This window comes from Hyla sarda, chromosome 9 (assembly GCF_029499605.1).
Source record: "Hyla sarda isolate aHylSar1 chromosome 9, aHylSar1.hap1, whole genome shotgun sequence".
In the NCBI taxonomy this organism is placed as follows: domain Eukaryota; kingdom Metazoa; phylum Chordata; class Amphibia; order Anura; family Hylidae; genus Hyla; species Hyla sarda.
Window position 1 is genome coordinate 82083854 of NC_079197.1, and position 20970 is coordinate 82104823.

At 41.1% G+C, this 20970-nt stretch overlaps 1 protein-coding gene across 3 annotated transcripts in view; it reads left to right on the top strand.

Annotated features, from left to right (window-relative positions):
• ABCB7 (ATP binding cassette subfamily B member 7) overlaps positions 1–20970 on the top strand; it is a 194819-nt gene that overhangs the window by 67513 nt on the left and 106336 nt on the right. The window contains exon 1 of one of the 3 annotated variants that reach the window (XM_056538296.1): positions 9195–9343. The exons of the other annotated variants lie outside the window; for them this stretch is intronic. Coding sequence (XP_056394271.1) covers positions 9335–9343 — 9 coding nt within the window. The 5' untranslated portion in view covers positions 9195–9334. Of the gene's footprint in view, positions 1–9194; positions 9344–20970 lie in introns of those variants that run through there. 3 annotated transcript variants of the gene reach the window in all.

Consider the following 20970-nt stretch of genomic DNA (forward strand, 5'->3'; position numbering starts at 1 on the left):
ACGCAAAACCCAGCTTTCTGACACTGGGCTGTATAGTGTGACCCAAAATCCGTTTGTAATCCTCAGATTTCATGATGCCTTGCACACATTCAAGGCACCCAGTGCCAGAGGCAGCAAAACAACCCCAAAACATCATTGATCCTCCACCATATTTCACTGTAGGTACTGTGTTCTTTTCTTTGTAGGCCTCATTCCATTTTCGGTAAACAGTAGAATAATGTGCTTTACCAAAAAGCTCTATCTTGGTCTCCTCTGTCCACAAGATGTTTTCCCAGAAGGATTTTGGCTTATTCAAGTTCATTTTGGCAAAATTTAGTTTTGCTTTTTTATGTCTCTGTGTCAATAGTGGGGTCCTCCTGGGTCTCCTGCCATAGCATTTTATTTTATTTTTTTTATTTAAATGTCGACGTATAGTTTGCGCTGACGCTGATGCTCCCTGAGCTTGCATGACAGCTTGAATATCTTTGGAACTTTGTTTGGGGCTGCTTATCCACCATCCGGACTATCCTGTGTTGACACCTTTCATCAATTTTTCTTTTCCGTCCACACCCAGGGAGATTAGCTACAGTGCCATGGGTTGCAAACTTCTTGATAATGTTGCGCATTGTGGATAAATGCAAATATAGATCTCTGGAGATGGACTTGTAACCTTGAGATTGTTGATATTTTTCCACAATTTTGGTTCTTAAGTCCTCAGACCGTTCTCGTCTCCTTTCGGTTGTCCATCCTTAGTGTGGCACACACCAACACACAATGCAAAGACTAAGTGAACTTCTCTCCTTTTTATCTGCTTTCAGGTGTGATTGTTATATTGCCCACACCTGTTACTTGCCCCAGGTGAGTTTAAAGGAGCATCACATGCTTGAAACAATCTTATTTTTCTACAATTTTGAAAGTGTGCCAATAATTTTGTCCAGACCATTCTTGGAGTTTGGTGTGACATTATGTCCAATTTGCTTTTTTTTCCCCTCCCTTTTTTAGTTTAGTTCCAATACACACAAAGGGAATAAACATGTGAATAGCAAAACATGTGTTACTGCAATCCTTTACTGTGAGAAATGTGTGTGTGTGTGTGTGTGTGTGTATATACCGTATTTTTCGCCGTATAAGACGCACTTTTTCTTCCCCAAAACTGGGGGGGGAAAGTTGGTGCGTCTTATACGGCAAATACACATTAAAACCCTGTCCTATCGGGTCGGTCCCTGCAGCCATCAACGGCCGGGACCTGCGGCTAATACAGGACATCACCGATCGCGGTGATGCCCTGTATTAACCCTTCAGACGCGGCGATCAAAGCTGACCACCGCGTCTGAAGCGAAAGTGACACTAACCCGGCTCAGTCGGGCTGTTCGGGACCGCCGTAGTGAATTTGCGGCGTCCCGAACAGCTTACAGGACACCGGGAGGGACCTTACCTGCCTGCTCGGTGTCTGCTCTGTGCTGGGATCCCCTACATGGCCGGCGCTCTCCTTCGTCATCCTCACGTCGTCACGCACGCCGTCCCGTCATCCAATAGGAGCGGCGTGCATAGCGACGTGATGGCGGAGATGGAGAGTGAGGATGCCTCCTAGACCAGAGTATTACCTCCTAGACCAGTGGTCTTCAACCTGCGGACCTCCAGATGTTGCAAATCTACAACTCCTGGCATGCCCAGACAGCCATACTTTACATTGTATTTGGTACAGAATATTTTTTTTCTAGATTTTCATCCTTTAAAATTGGGTGCGTCTTATATGCCAGAGCGTCTTATTTGGCAAAAAATACGGTATGTATACACACACGCAAAAATAATTTAAACATAATATATATATATATATATATATATATATATATATATATAATTATTTTTTTGTGTTTGTGTATATATAAAATTAAAAATATCCTCTTGAGGACGAAGAACGTATAGGTACGTCCTTGCTCCCTGGTACTTAAGGACCAAGGGCATACCTGTACGCCCGTGGGAATTTCGGTCCCCACACCGCGTGTCGGGCAGGGACCGGAACGGGGGGGGGGGCTGTTGATAACTATCAGCAGGCACCCTGTGCAAATGCCCAGACCACCCCCATGTCGGCAATCGCTGGTGAATTCACACACGGGCGATTTGCGGCTATTCCGGGTCATACGGGTCTCCGGTGACCTGGAAAATAAGGGGGATCGGGGTTGTCCAAGAAACCCACGATCCCCCTGAAGGGATAGGAGTGAGGTGGCAGGGGTGCCACCCCTCCTATCCCTGCTAATGGTCATCTAGCAGCGATGACCAATAGCATGGGGGGGGGAGGTTAAAGGGTTACTCCGGTGAAAATTTTTTTTTTTTTTTTTTTTTTTTTAATCAACTGGTGCCAGAAAGTTAAACAGATTTGTAAATTACTTCTATTAAAAAATCTTAATCCTTCCTGTACTTATTAGCTGCTGAATACTACAGCGGAAATTCTTTTCTTTTTGAAACACAGAACTGTCTGCTGATATCACGAGCACAGTGCTCTCTGCTGACATCTCTGTCCATTTTAGGAATTGCCCAGAACAGCATATGTTTGCTATGGGGATTTCCTTTTACCCTGGACAGTTCCTAAAAATGGACAGAGATGTCAGCAGAGAGCACTGTGCTCATGATGTCAGCAGACAGCTCTTTGTTTCAAACGGAAAAGAATTTCCACTGTAGTATTCAGCAGCTAATAAGTACAGGAAGGATTAAGATTTTTTAATAGAAGTAATTTACAAATCTGTTTAACTTTCTGGCACCAGTTGATTTAAAAGAAAAAAAGTTTTTCACCGGAGTACCCCTTTAACTTTCGGTTTCCCCGTTCTGCCTACCCACAATAGGTGGGGCAGAACGGGGAAACCGAAGGGGACCGGTGCCGAAGTCCACTTACCCGGCGGGTGACGATCGGTGGCAGAAGAGGATGGCGATGCCGCTCCCTGGATCCTATGGAACCCGGTGAGTTGCCTAGCAACATCTGGAGGGCTACAGTTTGAGACCACTATACAGTGGTCTCTAAACTGTAGCCCTCCAGATGTTGCAAAGCTGCAAATCCCAGCATGCCCAAACGGCAAATAGCTGTCTCGGCATGCTGGGCGTTGTAGTTGCGTACCTCCAGCTGTTGCATAACTACATCTCCCAGCATGCCCATCGGCGATCAGTACATGCTGGGAGTGTTAGTTTTGCAACAGCTGGAGGCACACTGGTTGGAAAATACTGAGTTAGGTAACAGAACCTAACTTAAGGTTTTCCAACCAGTGTGCCTCCAGCTGTTGCAAAACCACAACTCCCAGCATGCACGGTCTGTCAGTACATGCAGGGAGTTGTAGTTTTGAAACAGCTGGAGGTTTGCCCCCCCCATGTGAATGTACAGGGTACATTCACACGGGCGTGTTTACAGTTTCCTGCTTCAAGCTTGAGCTGCGGCAAATTTTTTGCTGCAGCGCAAACTCCTATCGGGAAACTCGCCGTAGCCTGCCAGTGCAAGTGTACCCTAAAAACGCTACACTACACTAACACAAAATAAAGGGTAAAACACTACATATACACCCCCTTACTCTGCCCCCCCCCCCAATAAAATGAAAAACGTATCGTACGGTAGTGTTTCTAAAAGGGAGCCTCCAGCTGTTGCAAAAGAACAACTCCCTGCATGACTGTCCAGGCATGCTGAGAGTTTAGCAACAGCTGGAGGCACCCTGTTGGGGGTATTCTACGCCAGTGATTCCCAATGTCCACCCCTATGCACCTATGCAATCCCTAATTTAGTCCTCAAATGTGCATGGTGCTCTCTCACTTGGGAGCCCTGTCGTATTTCAAGGAAACAGTTTAGGGCCGTACTCAGGAGCATTACAAATTACAATTTGCGTTACAAATTTTGGGGGGCGTTTTCTCCTTTTACCCCTTATGAAAAGGAAAAGTTGGGGTCTACACCAGCCTGTTAGTGTAAAAAAAAAAACATTTTACACTAACATACTGGTGTTGCCCCATATTTTATATTTTCACAAGAGGTAAAAGGAAAAAAAGACCCCCAAAATTTGTAACGCAATTTCTCCTTAGTACGGAAATACCCCATATGTGGGCATAAAATGCTCTGCGGATGCACAGCAAGACTCAGGAGTGAGAGCGGACCATGTACATTTGAGGCCTAAATGGGTGATTTGCACAGGGGTGTCTGATTTTACAGTGGTCCTGACATAAACACAAAAAAAAAAATACCCCATTTTGCAAACTACACCCCTCACGGAACATAACATTTCTACAAATCCACATAAAAATACCTTATGTTTAACTGCTGCAGGAGCTCAGAGTTGAGCTCTCTGTTGAGGGCAGGAAGTAGGCCGGGGGTCATCTGAAGCCTGGCCGGGGCTCTCTTCCGCCCGTCTCCTCTCTCTCTCCTGCAGCTCGCGCGCTGCAATGAATTAGGAGAGGGAGATGCAGGGGGGCGAGGATATTACAATTTTGCGAGCCGCGCGCACACGAGTGCTATACTCGCTCTCTGCCTGTATAGGAAACAGGCAAAGAGCGTGGACAGCGGTCGTGCGGCGTTCGAAATTTAAATATCCCCGCCCGCCTGCATCTCACTCTCCTCATTCATGTGAATGCGCGTTCCGAACCACGCTGCCCGGCCAGCGTTAGTCCGAACGTGCTGAACGTCAGGGAGGGAAAAGTAATCCTGAGCCATATAGGGTGACACCTATTTTCCAGGTTTACAAACTTAAAAAAAAAAAACATATAAGAGTTGGATGGGAAAATGAAAGAAAAACCTTTTTTTTTTTTTTTTTTTTTACTAAAATGCTGGTGTTACACTAAATGTTTCATTTTTACAAGGGAAAATAGGGGGGGGGGGAAGCCCCCCAAAATTTGTAACCCCATTTCTTTTGAGTAAACACATAACCGATATGTGGATGTAAAGTGTGCTGCGAGCGAACTACAATGCTTAGAAGAGAAGGAGCCCCATTGGGCTTTTGGAGAGAGAATTCGTTTGGAATGGAATTCGGGGGCCATGAGCATTTACAAAGAAAATGGTGCCAGAACAGTGGACTCCCCCACATGTGACCCCATTTTGGAAATTACACCCCTCACGGAATGTAATAAGGGGTGCAGTGAGCATTTACACCCCACAGGTGTCTGACAGATTTTTGGAACAATGGTCCGTAAAAATGAAAAATGTAAATTTTCATTTGCTCAGCCCATTGTTCAAAAGATCTGTCAAACACCAGTGGGGTGTACATGCTTACTGCACCACTTATTACATTCTGTGAGGGGTGTAGTTTCCAAAATGGGGTCACATGGGAGGGGGTCACTGTTCTGGCACCACGCGGGGGCTTTGTAAATGCTCATGGCCCCCGACTTCCATTCCAAACAAATTCTCTCTCCGAAAGCCCAATGGTGCTCCTTCTCTTTTGAGCATTGTAGTGTGGCAGCAGAGCACTTGACGTCCACACATGGAGTATTTCTTCTATACTCAGAAAAAATGGGGTAACAAATTTTGGGGGGCATTTTCTCCTATTACCCCTTATAAAAATGTAAAATTTGGGGAAAAACCAGCATTTTAGTGAACAAAAATTATTTTTTCCATTTACACATCCGACTTTAGTTTCCAAAATAGTGTGCCATGTGTTTTTTATTTTTTTTATTTTTCCATGTTCTGGCACCATAGGGGCTTCCTAAATGTGACAGCCCCCCCCCCCCCCCCCAAAAAAAAAAAAAAAAACATTTCATCAAAATTTGCTTTCCAAAAGCCAAATGTGGCTCCTTCTCTTCTGAGCATTGTAATGCGCCAGCAGAGCACTTGATGTCCACATATGGGGTTGAAATTTTGGGAGACATTTTTTCCTATTACCCCTTGTAAAAAATGTGAAATTAGGGGGAAAAACTGCATTTTTGTGAAAAAAATATATATATTTTTTTCATTTTACTCATCCGACTTTAACAAAAAGTTGTCAAACACCTTTGGAGTGTTAAGGCTCACTGTACCCCTTTTTATGTTCTTTGAGGGATGTAGTTTTTTGCTGTTCTGGTACCATAGGCTGTTCTGGTACCATAGGGGCTTCCTAAATGCGACATGCCCCCCAAAACCCAGTTCAGCAAAATTCTTTCCAAAATCCCATTGTTACTCCTGCCCTTCTGAGCCCTCTAGTGCACCTCGAGGGAGATGGGGTTACAGATTTTAGGAAGATTTTTCTCCTTTTACCCCTTGTAAAAATTGAAAAAAATGGCACTACAAGAACATGCGAGTGTAAAAAATGAAGATTTTGAATTTTCTTTTTCATTTTGCTGCTATTCCTGTGAAACACCTAAAGGGTTAACAAACTTTCTGAATGTTATTTTGAATACTTTTGAGAGGTGCAGTTTTTATAATGGGGTGCCTTATGGGGTAATTCTAACATGAAAGCCCCTCAAATCCACTTCAAACTTAACTGGTCCCTGAAAAATTCATATTTAGAAATTTTCATGAAAAATTGGAAAATTGCTGCTGAACTTTGAAGCCCTCTAATGTCAACTTTATGATGCCAACTAGAGATGAGCGAACTTACAGTAAATTTGATTCGTCACAAACTTCTCGGCTCGGCAGTTGATGACTTATCCTGCATAAATTAGTTCAGCTTTCAGGTGCTCCGGTGGGCTGGAAAAGGTGGATACAGTCCTAGGAAAGAGTCTCCTAGGTCTGTATCCACCTTTTCCAGCCCACCGGAGCACCTGAAAGCTGAACTGATTTATGCAGGAAAAGTCATCAACTGCCGAGCCGAGAAGTTTGTGACGAATCGAACTTACTGTAAGTTCGCTCATCTCTACTGCCAACATTAAAGTAGACATATTGTATATGATAATCAATATATAATTTATTTGGAATATCCATTTTCCTTACAAGAGAGTTTCAAAGTTAGAGAAATGCTAAATTTTCTAAATTTTTCACCAAGAAAGGATGCAAGTAACGACGAAAATTTACCCCTATGTTAAAGTAGAATATGTCACACAAAAAAACAATCTCGGAATCAGAATAAACGGTAAAAGCATCCCATAGTTATTAATGCATAAAGTGACAGTGGTCAGAAGTGCAAAAAAGGGCTCAGTCATTAAGGAGAGAAAGGGGTCAGTCCTTAATGAGTTAAAAATGCATGTTTGTTTTTTTTAATATGATTTTGCAGGTACAAACAACAATTTGCCAATCTGACACAAGCAAAAAATTAGACCCTTAAATGGGTACTCCCGTGGAAAACTTTTTTTTAAATCAACTGGTGCCAGAAAGTTAAACCGATTTGTAAATTACTTCTGTTAAAAAATCTTAATCCTTCCGGTAATTTTTAGGGGCTGTATACTACAGAGGAAATGGTTTTTCTTTTTAGATTTCTCTTCTGTCATGACCACAGTGCTCTCTGCTGACCTCTGCTGTCCATTTTTGGAACTGTCCAGAGCAGGAGAAAATCCCCATAGCAAACATATGCTGCTCTGGATAGTTCCTAAAATGGACAGCAGAGGTCAGCAGAGAGCAATGTGGTCACGACTTCAGAGAAATCCAAAAAGAAAAGCATGTCCTCTGTAGTATACAGCCCATAAAATGTATTGGAAGGATTAAGATTTTTTTAATAGAAGTAATTTACAAATCTGTTTAAAGGGGTACTCCGGTGCTTACGCATCTTATCCCCTATCCAAAGGATAGGGGATAAGATGCCTGATCGCGGGAGTCCCGCAGCTGGGGACGCCCGTGATCATGCACGTGGCACCCCGTTAGCTATCACGCCCCCTTCCGTAGGCTTGCATTGAGGGGCGGAGCGTGACATAAGACGGGGTGGAGGCGTGACATCACACGCCGCCGGCCCTGTGGTCAACCGTAATCTGTCCCGGAGCGAACACGCTCCGGGGACTGATTACAAACGGGGTGCCGCGTGCATGATCACGGGGGTCCCCAGCTGCGGGACTCCCGCGATCAGGCATCTTATCCCCTATCCTCTGGATAGCGGATAAGATGTGTAAGCACCAGAGTACCCCTTTAACTTTCTGGCACCAGTTGATAAAAAAAATAATAATAATTTCCGCGGGAGTACCTGTTTATTAGACTCCGTAATTATTATGATTTTATAATAAGAAAATCTGACAAGGGTGGAACCATTGTGTTAGATCAGCAAATGTATGTACATCAGATTAAGGACATGCTGGCAGATAAAGTATCCAAAGTGGTAACAGCACAGGTATAAAACGTCCTTTTTATTTTTATCCATTAAAATCCAGGTAAAACCTCTCCCTCTGATGCATTTCCTCCCTACTGGGCCTTAATCATAGATACAGGGGATAGTATTCACAGGTATTTAAAACACAGGTAGCTCCGCCTACAATGGGCATATATATTCCACATATTTTAAAACAAATAGTAAATACAAAATAACTACAATAACTCATAACCAAATCTAGCCTAGGATTCATGCCTTTAGGGTAAGAGGTAATGAACATTAAAATCCAGAAACGATTCAACAATTTAGCACGTCTCTCTCCTCCTCTCAGCGGCTTAGTAACCCTCTCTATGCCAGTGATAACAAGGGCACTAACATCACCAGAGTGAGTGTGTGAAAAACGTTTAGAGACATTGGAAGGGTTTCTTGATAGTGGCAGATGCCACAATTTATGAAAATTTACCATGCCAACCTACATCTAAATATCTGTTGGATCTCAAGCTTTTTTTACAGGATAGTTGTCTCCCAAAGGGAATATGGCATATGCTGAACCTATGGCTTACCAAAGCTGCACAAGGTGATCGATCCACTGGCTGTGCAACTAATCATATCTAGTATTAACTTTATAAATAAAGAACTCATTGGTTGGGTTGACCACTTCTGCAACCTTTGGTATGCCGTGTACCAGGTTTCCTACAGGATGTGATTTATTTTATTTGCTTTCAATGATAAAATTTGACAGGATAACTGTCACATATGGGCAGGGAACAGTGAAGCCCTAACTCACCAACAGCCACTGATCCTACCTACTGCCTATCCACCATAAGTTACGGATTGACAACCACAATGACAAACCCTCCTAAGTGCTGGGGCAGCGTTGTCAAAATAATAAAATACAAAAGCAATAGGAGTCAGGAAACAGCTGCAGACACACAAACTAACAGATACACGAAGACAAACTGTCAAATCAGTGTCGGGCTAGCCGAGGTCGGTACCAGGAAATAACGGAGTACAGAAATGTAGAGCAAGAGAAGAGTCAAGGGAAAATCCAAAGATCAATAAACAAGCAGGTATCCAGTAAGCAGGAGGTATCAGCTAAGGTGTAACATTTCACAGACAATGAACTGATCACTTCTCCTAGCTATATAGGGATACACCTCCCTGATAGCAGAGCTGAGAACCACACCCGGATGACACAGGTAAGCTCCAAGCAGCTCCAGCCCAACTAGAGTCATTTAAAGGGGTACTCCAGTGGAAAAAAATTGTTTTGTAAAATTAACCGGTGCCAGAAAGTTAAACAGATTTGTAAATTACTTCTATTAAAAAATCTTAATCCTTCCAGTACTTATTAGCTGCTGAATACTACAGAGGAAATTATTTTCTTTTTGGAACACAGTGCCCTCTGCTGACATCTGTCCATTTTAGGAACTGTCCAGAGCAGCAAATGTTTACTATGGGGATTTTCCTACTCTTTAAATGGACAGAGATGTCAGCAGAGAGCACTGTGCTCGTGATGTCAGCAGAGAGCTCTGTGTTCCAAAAAGAATATAATTTCCTCTATAGTATTCATCAGCTAAAAAGTACTAAAAGGATTAAGATTTTTTAATAGAATTAGTTTTTTTTTTTGTTTTTTTTTAAATCAATTTCCACCTGAGTACTCCTTTAAGATTTCCTTTTATGCTAATCTTAACACAGCAACAGATTATGTAAATTATTTATTATGCCAGTACCTTTTTATTGTTGTGCCCGACAGGTTCGTTATGCTAGTAAATATTAGTGAAGCTGGCAAAGTAACACTTTACCTGCTCTACCTACACACTTAAAAAGTTTTCCACGGGAGTACCCCTTTAACCCCTTAAGGACTGAGCCCTTCTTTTTTGCAATTCTGACCACTGTCACTTTAAACGTTTTTAACTCTGGAATGCTTTTACTTATTCTGATTCCGAGATTGTTTTTTCGTGACATATTCTACTTTAACATAGTGGTAAAATTTAGTGGTAACTTGCATCCTTTCTTGGTGAAAAATCCCCAAATTTGATGAAAAAAAAGAAAATTTTGCATTTTTCTAACTTAGAAGCTCTCTGCTTGTAAGGAAAATGGATATTCAAAATAAAAATGTTTTATTCACATATACAATATGTCCACTTTGTGTTTGCATCATAAAATTGACGTGTTTTTGCTTTTGGAAGACACCAGAGGGCTTCAAAGTTCAGCATCAATTTTCCAATTTTTAACAACATTTTCAAACTCAATGTTTTTCAGGGACCAGTTCAGTTTTGAACTGGATTTGAAGGGTCTTCATATTAGAAATACCCCATAAATGACCCCATTATAAAAACTACACCCCCCCCCCCCCCCCCAAAGTATTCAAAATGACATTCAGTCAGTGTTTTAACCCTTTAGGTGTTTCACAGGAATAGCAGCAAAGTGAAGGAGAAAATTCAAAATCTTCATTTTTTTACACTCTTGTAGACCCAATTTTAGAATTTTTGCAAGGGGTAAAAGGAGAAAATGTTTACTTGTATTTGTAACCCAATTTCTCTTGAGTAAGCACATACCTCATATGTCTATGTAAATTGTTCGGCGGGTGCAGTAGAGGGCTCAGAAGGGAAGGAGCGACAAGGGGATTTTGGAGAAAACATTTTTCTGAAATGGTTTTTGGGGGGCATGTCACCTTTAGGAAGCCCCTAGGGTGTCAAAACAGCAAAAAAAAAAAAAACACATGGCATACCATTTTGGAAACTAGACCCCTCGGGGAATGTAACATGGGATAAAGTGAGCCTTATTACCCCACAAGTGTTTCATGACTTTTGCAAATGTAAAAAAAATGCTTGTTTTTCCAAAAAATATTTCATTTTTACAAAAGGTTAAAGCAGAAAATACCCCCCAAAATTTGAAGCCCAATTTCTCCGATTCAGAAAACACCCCATATGGGGGTGAAAAGTGCTCTGCTGGCGCACTACAGGTCACATTTTGGCTTTTTGGAAGCAAATTTTGCTCTGGGGGCATGCTGCATTTAGGAAGCCCCTATGGTGCCAGGACAGCAAAAAAAAAAACCACATGGCATACAATTTTGGAAACTAGACCCCTTGGGGAACGTAACAAGGGGTACAGTGAACCTTAATACCCCACAGGGGTTTCACGACTTTTGCATATGTAAAAAATTTGAAGCCCAATTTCTCCCGATTCAGAAAACACCCCATATGGGGGTGAAAAGTGCTCTGCTGGCAGACTACAGGTCTCAGAAGAGGAGGAGTCACATTTTGGCTTTTTGGAAGCAAATTTTGCTCTGGGGGCATGCTGCATTTAGGAAGCCCCTATGGTGCCAGGACAGCAAAAAAAAAAAAAAACTCATGGCATTACATTTTGGAATCTAGACCCCTCGGGGTATGTAACAGTGTTACAGTGAGTACTTACACCTCACAGGTTTTTTTGAACAGTGGGCCATAAAAGTGAAAAATTAGATTTTTTTGCACTATATTGATAGTGTTACCCCAAATGTTTCATTTTCACATTGGGTAATGGGGCAAAAGGCCCTCAAAATTTTTAGAACAACTTTGTCTGAGAAAAATAAATACCCCATATGTGGATGTAAATTGCTCTGTGGACGCACTACAATGCTCAGCATAGATGGAGTGAAAATTTTGTTGAAATTGAAGTCGGGGGTCATGTGCATTTATAAAGCCCCCAACAGCAAAAAAAAAAAAAACACATGTGACACCATTTTAGAAATTACACCCCTCAATGAACGTAACAAGGGGTACAGTGGGAAATAACACCTTTTTAAACACAGGTTTTTTGAAAAGTGGGCCATAAATTGAAAAATTAGATTTTTTTTTTACAGTAAAATGCTGGGGTTACCCAATTTTTTACATTTTCACAAGGGATATTATGAGAAATTGGGTTACAAATTTTGGAGGGCTTTTTCCCCTGACTATGAAAATACATCCACATATGGGGTAACATGCTGGGCGGGCGTACAACAAGGCTCAGAAGTCATAGAGGTCAGTTTGTATTTGTGGTCTATGGCATATCAGTAGCTGACGGTTACATACATTCCGAGGAAAATACAAAAATGAAACACCCACATGTGACACCATTACAGAAAGTACCCACCCTGAGGAATGGGTATAGGGGTAAAGAGGACATTTTGAATGCACAGGTGTTTCCTAAATTTATTTTCCAGGAATGGATGAAGGATAGCTTTTGAAAATTGCAATTTTCAACCTATGCTCTGCTTCATTTTTCTGGGAACAACTAACATGTGACTCCGAATTGTCGCCTGGAAATACGATAGAGCTCAGCGAGAACTCTTCGCATTTGAGGCGGATGTTTGTTACGGACCTAACAGTTACATACATTCAGAGGAAAATACTAGAAAGGAACACCCACATGTGAACCTATTAAAAACTACACCCCCTAGGGAAGGTGTATAGGGTGAAGTGGAGATTTGGAACAGACGGGTGTTCCCTTCATTTATTTTCCAGGAATGGGTGAAGTGTACTATGGGGGAAAAGAAAATTGCAGTTTTAGTACTGATATGCCAATTATTTTCCAAGAATGATGACCCAGAGTACAGCCAAAAGTAAAAAAAAATGATGCCCGCCCCAAACCCTATACTCTGAATCATCATTCTGGGAAGGGGATGTGTGGGACCGTCCCTATTCTGTTACCTCAAATGCGCAACCCGCTCAGGTGGGAAGAGAGCATTGTGCATTTGAGGCAACTGCAAACCTCCAATGCTATTGACTCTGCGTCCCATGACCCTTTTTTTAGGGGGAAGAGAAAAAAAAAGATATTGGGGTATTGGGAAAAAGGTAATTTTTTTTTTTATTTTTTTTTTGGGGGGGGGGGGGGGGGGGGTTGGTATAAAATGTTCCCTGGACTGGTACATTGGAGTCGAATTTTGGGGAATGAAAATTAGGGCAAAGGATGGAAATTTTGTACTCCATGGAAGTGTGATACTCCCTGAAGCAGCCTATGCAGAGGTCCGGATTATCTGGGCAAGTGTCGCATTGAGTGGTGGTGTCCTTCCGAATCCCCCTCTTGCAACACACTCTGCATTTCTTCTGAGATCGTCTCTTCTTTCCAGTGTGGGGGATCACACCTGGAAAGTGTTGGCCAGGGATGATCCGGGCGCCCACAATTCCAGAGGTGCTCTCACCCGCTCTTTGGCGGTCACCATAGATGAGGGCCTTTAGAACTTCCTCTTGGAACTGCAGATATGTCCCTGTGTTGCCAGCGTACTTGTACAGTACAAAAGAGTTGTACATGGCAACCTGTACCATGTAGACCGCAACTTTTTTGTACCATACCCATGTTTTCTGCATGGCATCATATGGCTTGAGGACTTGATCAGAAAGATCAACTCCCCCCATATACCGATTGTAGTCCAGAATACAATCTGGCTTGAGGACCGGTCCCACGGTACCTCGCACAGGCACAGGGGTGCTGCCATTCCCATGAATTGTGGTGAGCATAAGGACATCCCTCTTGTCCTTATACCGGACCAACAACAGGCTTTCATGGGAAAAGGCTCGGGACTCACCCGGGGGATAGGAGCATGTAGGGGATGGGGTTGAAGGCCTCTTTGATTCTTCCGGACTGTCCCACAAGCGACCGTGGATCTGGCGGTGAGGGATGTGAAGAGAGGGATACTAGTATAAAAGTTATCCACGTAAAGGTGGTAACCTTTATCTAGCAATGGGTGCAAAAGGCCCCAAACGATTTTCCCTCTAACACCCAGAGTGGGGGAACAATCTGGGGGTTCAATGCGGGAATCTCGTCCCTCATACACCATAAACTTGCAAGTGTACCCGGAGGTACACTCCCTATGGGAGTTATAACACTGCAAAAAAAAAAAGTGAATGAATATCATTTAACCCCTCCCCTATTAAAAGTTTGAATCACCCCCCTTTTCCCATAAAAAAACCACAGTGAAAATAAAAATAAACATATATGGTATCACCACGTGCAGAAATGTCCGAATTACAAAAATATATTGATAATTAAACCGCTCGGTCAATGGCGTACGCGCAAAAAAAATTCCAAAGTCCAAAATAGTGCATTTTTGGTCACTTTTTATATAATTTAAAAATGAATAAGTCCTATCAATGCAAAAATGGTACCGTTAAAAACTTCAGATCACGGCGCAAAAAATGAGCCCTCATACCGCCCCATACACGGAAAAATAAAAATGTTATAGGGGTCAGAAGATGACAGTTTTAAACGTATTAATTTTCCTGCATGAAGTTATGATTTTTTCCAGAAGTCCGACAAAATCAAACCTATATAAGTAGGGTATCATTTTAATCGTATGGACCTACAGAATAAAGATAAGGTGTCATTTTTACCGAAAAATGTACTACGTAGAAATGGAAGCCCCCAAAATTTACAAAACGGCGTTTTTTTTTTTCCAATTTTGTCGCACAATGATTTTTTTTTTCGTTTCACCGTAGATTTTTGGGCAAAATGACTGACGTCATTACAAAGTAGAATTGGTGGCGCAAAAAATAAGCCATCAAATGGATTTTTAGGTGCAAAATTGAAAGAGTTATGATTTTTTAAAGGCAAGGAGCAAAAAACGAAAATGCAAGAACGGAAAAAACCCCGGTCCTTAAGGGGTTAAAGACAATTTTGTTTCCATCTATCATTGTGTACCACTTGGCATGGTTAAATCCTTGAGGTGTGGTTAATGTTTTCTAATATTTCCCTTTTATCGGTGAGGATCGACTTTATCAACCACATATAGCTCGGATTTATTGGTTGTGAGCTGCACACACAATTTTTCAGATTTGTAAATTACTTTGATTTAAAAAAAATCTTAATCCTTCCAGTACTTATCAGCTGCTGTATACTACAAAGGAGGTTCTTTTCAAATTTCTTTTCTGTCTGACCACAGTGCTCTCTGCTGACACCTCTGTCCATGTCAGGAACTGTCCAGACCAGGAGAGGTTTGCTATGGTGATTTGCTTCGGCTCTGGGCAGTTTCTAACATGGACAGAGAGGTGTCAGCAGAGAGCACTGTGGTCAGACAGAAAAGAAGTTAAAAAAAAGATCTTCCTCTGAAGCATGCAGAAGCTGATAAGTACTGTAAGGATTAAGATTTTTACTGTATATCCATAATGAACATGATAAATATTTGACCACTGATGCTAGATCACGTTTCACACTATTATGGGAAACTGAGCATAACTACTTCCCAAAAACTAATGGCATAAACTGTGGGTAATGATTGTGATACCTTTGTCCCTTCAGAGACCATATATTTGCATAATCACCATTGCTGTAGGGATCTGTTGTAAATATTTTCCTTCACCAAATGAAAAATCATTATGGGTGAGGATACATTTTATATTCTCCAGCTCTGAATCTGTAGTAGAGCTTTTAAGTTTATTCTTTCTTCTACTTGTCATTTGGTGACTGCCTGTATTTACAACAGACCAGTACAGAATGTTTTAAGAATAGCATGCCGTAGCATACACACTGGTAGCCCCGCCCCCAAATGTTTTTTTTTTTTTTTTTTTTTTTTTTTGTACAGCCATCTGTGAACTTCTTGCATCTGTCTGCTGTTAATTTTTCTTACTACTTTGTTGCAGTTCTCTTATGGTCTTGATATTTCACACAGTATTTTTCCCAGTAGCATATTTCAGCGTTCTCCAATGATATTTCAGTTAGCTTGAGATCTGCAAACTTGCAAACTTTTGAATGGGTTTCCATGCTTTATTACCCATTTTGCTGAACCCTTACCTATTTATCATATATGGGAACACGTTTTTTTAGGCAAAAAACAAACCCCTATATAATCCTCTGATTTCATTATGTATGTTATACGTCAAAGGCCATGAGTCCCAGGAGTAACAAAGCTGTCCTATAACATTATGGATCCTTTACCACTGTAGATTGGGTGCACTTTTTCTTTATAGACTTCATTTCATTTATGAATATTACATGTCTGCATTACAAAAAGGTTCTATTTTGGTTTCCATTCTAGAAGGGTTTTCTAGAAGAATTGCAATTTGTGTAAGTTTTGACAAAACGCACCTTTATACTTTTTCTCCTTGTCCTATGCTCACCGAGCCCTTCTTGGTTCAGTGTGTAACTGGTTTATATGGTTGAATAAAGGCAAAGTCCATCAAGTTTAACATAATACCCAACTGTGTTCATCCTAAAGAAAGTAATCCCCAAATTGCATCCCCCAGACTCCAGTTGCCCAATAAAAATTCCTTCCCAACTTCAATATGGCAATATCAAAATACATCCCTGTATCAAGCTCTGTCCCCATAAATCTAGTATCCATAACTTGTAATATTATATTTTTCTAAAAGAACTTGTTTAGTGAGTCGAAACATCACAACATCATGTGGCAGAGAGTTCTATAATCTTAGAGTGAAGAACCCCAGTCTGTGATCATGGTGAAACCTTCTTTCCTCTAGACATAGAGGTCACCCCCTTATCATGGTTACTGGCCTAGGTATACAAAGGTCACTAGAAAGATCTCTGTACTGTTCATTCATATATATGTACATTGTCATCAAATAGCCAAAAAAAAAAACATATTTTTTCCAAACTTAAAGGGGTATTCCATGAAAAAACTTTTTTATATATATATATATATATATATATATATATATATATATCTTTAACTTTCTGGATCCAGTTGAGATATATATATATATATATATATATATATATCTCAACTGGATCCAGAAAGTTAAAAAGATTTGTAAATTACTTCTATTAAAAAAATCTTAATCCTTTCAGTACTTATGAGCTTCTGAAGTTATGGTTGTTCTTTTCTGTCTAAGTGCTGTCTGATGACACGTGTCTCGGGAAACGCCCAGTCAGGTTTGCTATGGGGATTTGCTTCTAAACTGGGCGTTTCCCGAGACATGTGTCATCAGAGAGCACAGAGAGAAAAGAACCACCTTAACTTCAGAAGATCATAAGTACTGAAAGGATTAAGATTTTTTAATAGAAGTCATTTACCAATCTGTTTAACTTTCTGGAGCCAGTTGACATATAGAAAAAAGTTTTTCCTGGATAACCCCTTTAATGATCCCAAGCTTTAAAACCTGCACCTGTCTTGGTCCCGTAATCATCCCATACCATTAATTATCTTGGCCTCCCTTCTCTGCTCCTTCTCCAGTTTAGCCATGTCCTCATATACAGGTACCCAAAAATTGAGCATAATACTCCATATTTGGTCTGACTAATGATTTATACAGAGGAAAACGATGTTCCTGTCACATGCCTCTATGCCTCTCTTGATACATCCCTTGACTTAACTATCCTTGGCAGCAGCTTCCTGGCACTGAACACTAAAGTTGAGCTTACTGTCCATCAGTACCCCCATGTCCTTTTCAGTAGAAGTGTCACATAGTGTTTTGTTAGTAGTTTTTTATTACTGCCAAAGTGCATAAACTTTAATTTATCAACTTTAAACTTAATTTGCCAGGTCTATTCCCAAGCCTCCTGCTTCCACGGATCCATGTAATATTTTGTTATCCTCCTCTGTGGTGATCACCTTACCCAGTTTAGTGTCATCTGCAAATATTCTACTCTTTTAATAAAAAAAAAAAAAAAATCTACTCTTTATAGGGAACCAATCATGAGATTTTACCCTATATAACGCTTGGTAAAGCGTTATATAGGGTAAAATCTTTATTTTCACCATTCCCGGGGGACGCTCCTGCCCCCAGGGATGGTGAAGATATGAAGTTATAAAGTAGTCACCGCCGCCGCCGTAAGTAGTCACCTGGGCGGGGAGCTCTTCTCATCTACTCCCGTTCTTTGGCCGGCAGCGACGCCCCCTCCGCTTGATTGACGGGCAGCGTCATCGCTCTGTTCAGTGTGCGGAACGATGACGCGGCCCATCAATCAAGCGGAGGGGGCGTCGCTGCCGGCCGAAGAACGGGAGTAGATGAGAAGTGCTCCCCGCCCAGGTGACTAATTACGGCGGCGGTGGTGACTACTTTATAACTTCATATCTTCACCATCCCTGGGGGCAGGAGCGTCCCCCGGAAATGGTGAAAATAAAGATTTTACCCTATATAACGCTTTACCAAGCGTTATATAGGGTAAAATCTCATGATTGGTTCCCTTTAATCCTTCTACAAGGTCATTAATAAACCTAGTGAAAAAAAGTGGACCCAGTACTGACCCCTGTGGTACCCCACTTGTACCTGTCACCCAACCAGAGTAAGTTCCATTGATACGGAGTTACTAACCCATCTACATATTTTCTTCCCCAGTTCCATGGATCCTCATTTTATGTACAAACTTTTGTGTGACACATATCAAATGCCCAGATACACAACATCCACAACTTCATTCTGGTCCAATCTGTAACTGATCTCCTCATAGAAGCTGATCAGATTAGTCTTATAGGACCTATCCTGCATAAACCTATTTGGGTGCTGTTAAGTTATGTAATTTTCATTAAGATAGTCCAGAATAGCATCTCTCAGAAAATTTGATTTCTTTTTATAGAAATAATGGCTGATAAAATCATGACTTCGTCCAAGCTGAAGTACAGGCATGGATAAAGTCCAGTAAGTGAGGGTGAGCTAGCACTCCTCTGTCTGATAGGACTTCTCTGTGCTTTCTCCTGTCTGATAGAACTCCTCTGTGCTCTCTCCTGTCTGATAGCACTCCTCTGTGCGCTCTCCTGTCTGATAGGACTCCTCTGTGCTTTCTCCTGTCCTATCAGACAGGAAAGATCACAGAGGAGTGCTATCAGACAGTAGAGAGCACAGAAGAGTCCTATCAGACAGGAGAGAGCACAGAGGGGTGGTAGCCCACCCTCACTTACTGGACTTTGTCCATGCCTGTGCTTCAGCTTTGACAAAGCCATGAATTCTTTAAAGGAAAGCTGTCAGCCTGTTCACTCACACTAAACCCAATACACTGGATTATAGTGTGGGTGAACAGGAGTATAACAAATGGTCACTTACATAAATGTGTCCCCCAGAAGATCCTCAGTGAATCGCATGCAGGGGGCGTGGCTTCGTGACTTCACTTCACTAGGATGTAGTGTCACAGACAATGAATATGTAAATTGAGCCAGTGAAGCCCCGCCCACTCCGCAAATCACTGAATTCAGCAGAGGATGATCTGAGGAACATATCTCAGGACCTACTGGACATACTTAAGTGACTACTTGTTGGATTCCTGTTCACCCACACAATAACCCAGTGCATTGGGTTGATTGTGGGTGAACAGGCTGACCGTTTTCCTTTAAAAAGGAAATAAAACAATTTGGCTGAAGTTTTCTTAGAAAAGGTAATGTTTTGCCAAGATGTACAACATTTAAAAAGTTTTTGTATCTGACAGTGCTCATTTAAAAACTTTACCCACAGGATCCAGGATCTTTTTTGACCCCCTTTTTGAATATTGGCACTACATTTGCTAACCACCAGTCCTGGGGAACAATCCCTGTCAACATGTAATTTTTAAATTTTTAAGAATAAGCGTCTGTCGTGCACAGTACTTAATTCCTGTAAAACTCTGGCATAGATGCCATTTGGGTTCTGGTGATGTGTGTTTTAATGTTAACAAGGTGGTGCTGTACTTCTTGTTGGCTTAAACGGGAGAGATTTGTGGGATAATTTACATTATCCCTACTCGTATCACCTGACATTGGATTTTCCTGTGTAAATGCAGTAGATAACAAGGCATTTTGTAGATTGGCCTGTCCTCATCCTCTTCGATAATTACACTTTCTTAGGGTTATTTCTTAGGGGACCACATTTTTCAGTTTTAAGTTTCTTATAATTTATGTAGGTGAAAAATATTTTTGAGTTCTTTTTTACTTTCTTTGGCAGTCTTTCTCTCCATTTCAATTTGTGCTAATTTAATTTTTTTTTTACAGAATTTATTCTTCTCCGTATAATTTTTTTGGAATCCACCCACTGCCTTCTTATTTCAGTAGTCTGAAGTTTTCTCTCTTATCATTTTCGCATCCCTATCTGTTTTAGTTAACCACAATGGTTTTGTCCTATTTCTAATACCTTAATTCACAAAAGTCATACCTCTCAAAATACAGCAACCCAAAAACAAATTATTTAAAGATACGTTTTTTTTATTCTGCAGAAGTAATAACATAATTCTTATCTATTTGGTATTATTTAATCATATTGAGCAGCAAAATAAAGTTCACATGTTATTTATGCTGCAGAGTGAATAATATTTAAAAAAAATGTAATCCTAAAAAAAATTGTAGAGTCTATATATCATTTACATCTTAGTAAAAGATATCTACCGTAATTATTTTTACACCAAAATGGTGCCCTTTAAAAATACAACTCTACCTGCAAAAACAAGCCCTAATACAGTTGCATAAATTGAATTTTTTCTTAAATAGGTCTTTTAATGTGAGGATCTAAAAATGAAAATTGCTTGCTTGTTCCCTAATTTCTTAACCCACCATGATACCGAGCCCACTCCATACATACCTTCCAGCTGCATTCAGCACCAGACAGCTGCCATTAATAGATGGCACAGAGTGACTGTTATTTAACTGTTTAAATGCTACTGTCAAAGTTGACAATGATGCAACGTGGTGTCATTGGTGGCAAAGGGGATCAAATCACGCCCCCCCCCCCCCCCCCCCCCCCTTCCCCAAGACATGTACTAGGCTGCCAGGCCTAGTACAGGACTAATTTGAATATACAGTTTTTGGCAACCTCTAGTCACAGATCACCATTTGCATTGATAAATGTAATACTATAGTTTTACATTGATCAGTATCACTAATCGAGTGATTGCTCTTACCGGTCGCCCAAACAAAGTTTTTAAAATATAAAAAAATCTTCCAATGATAAAG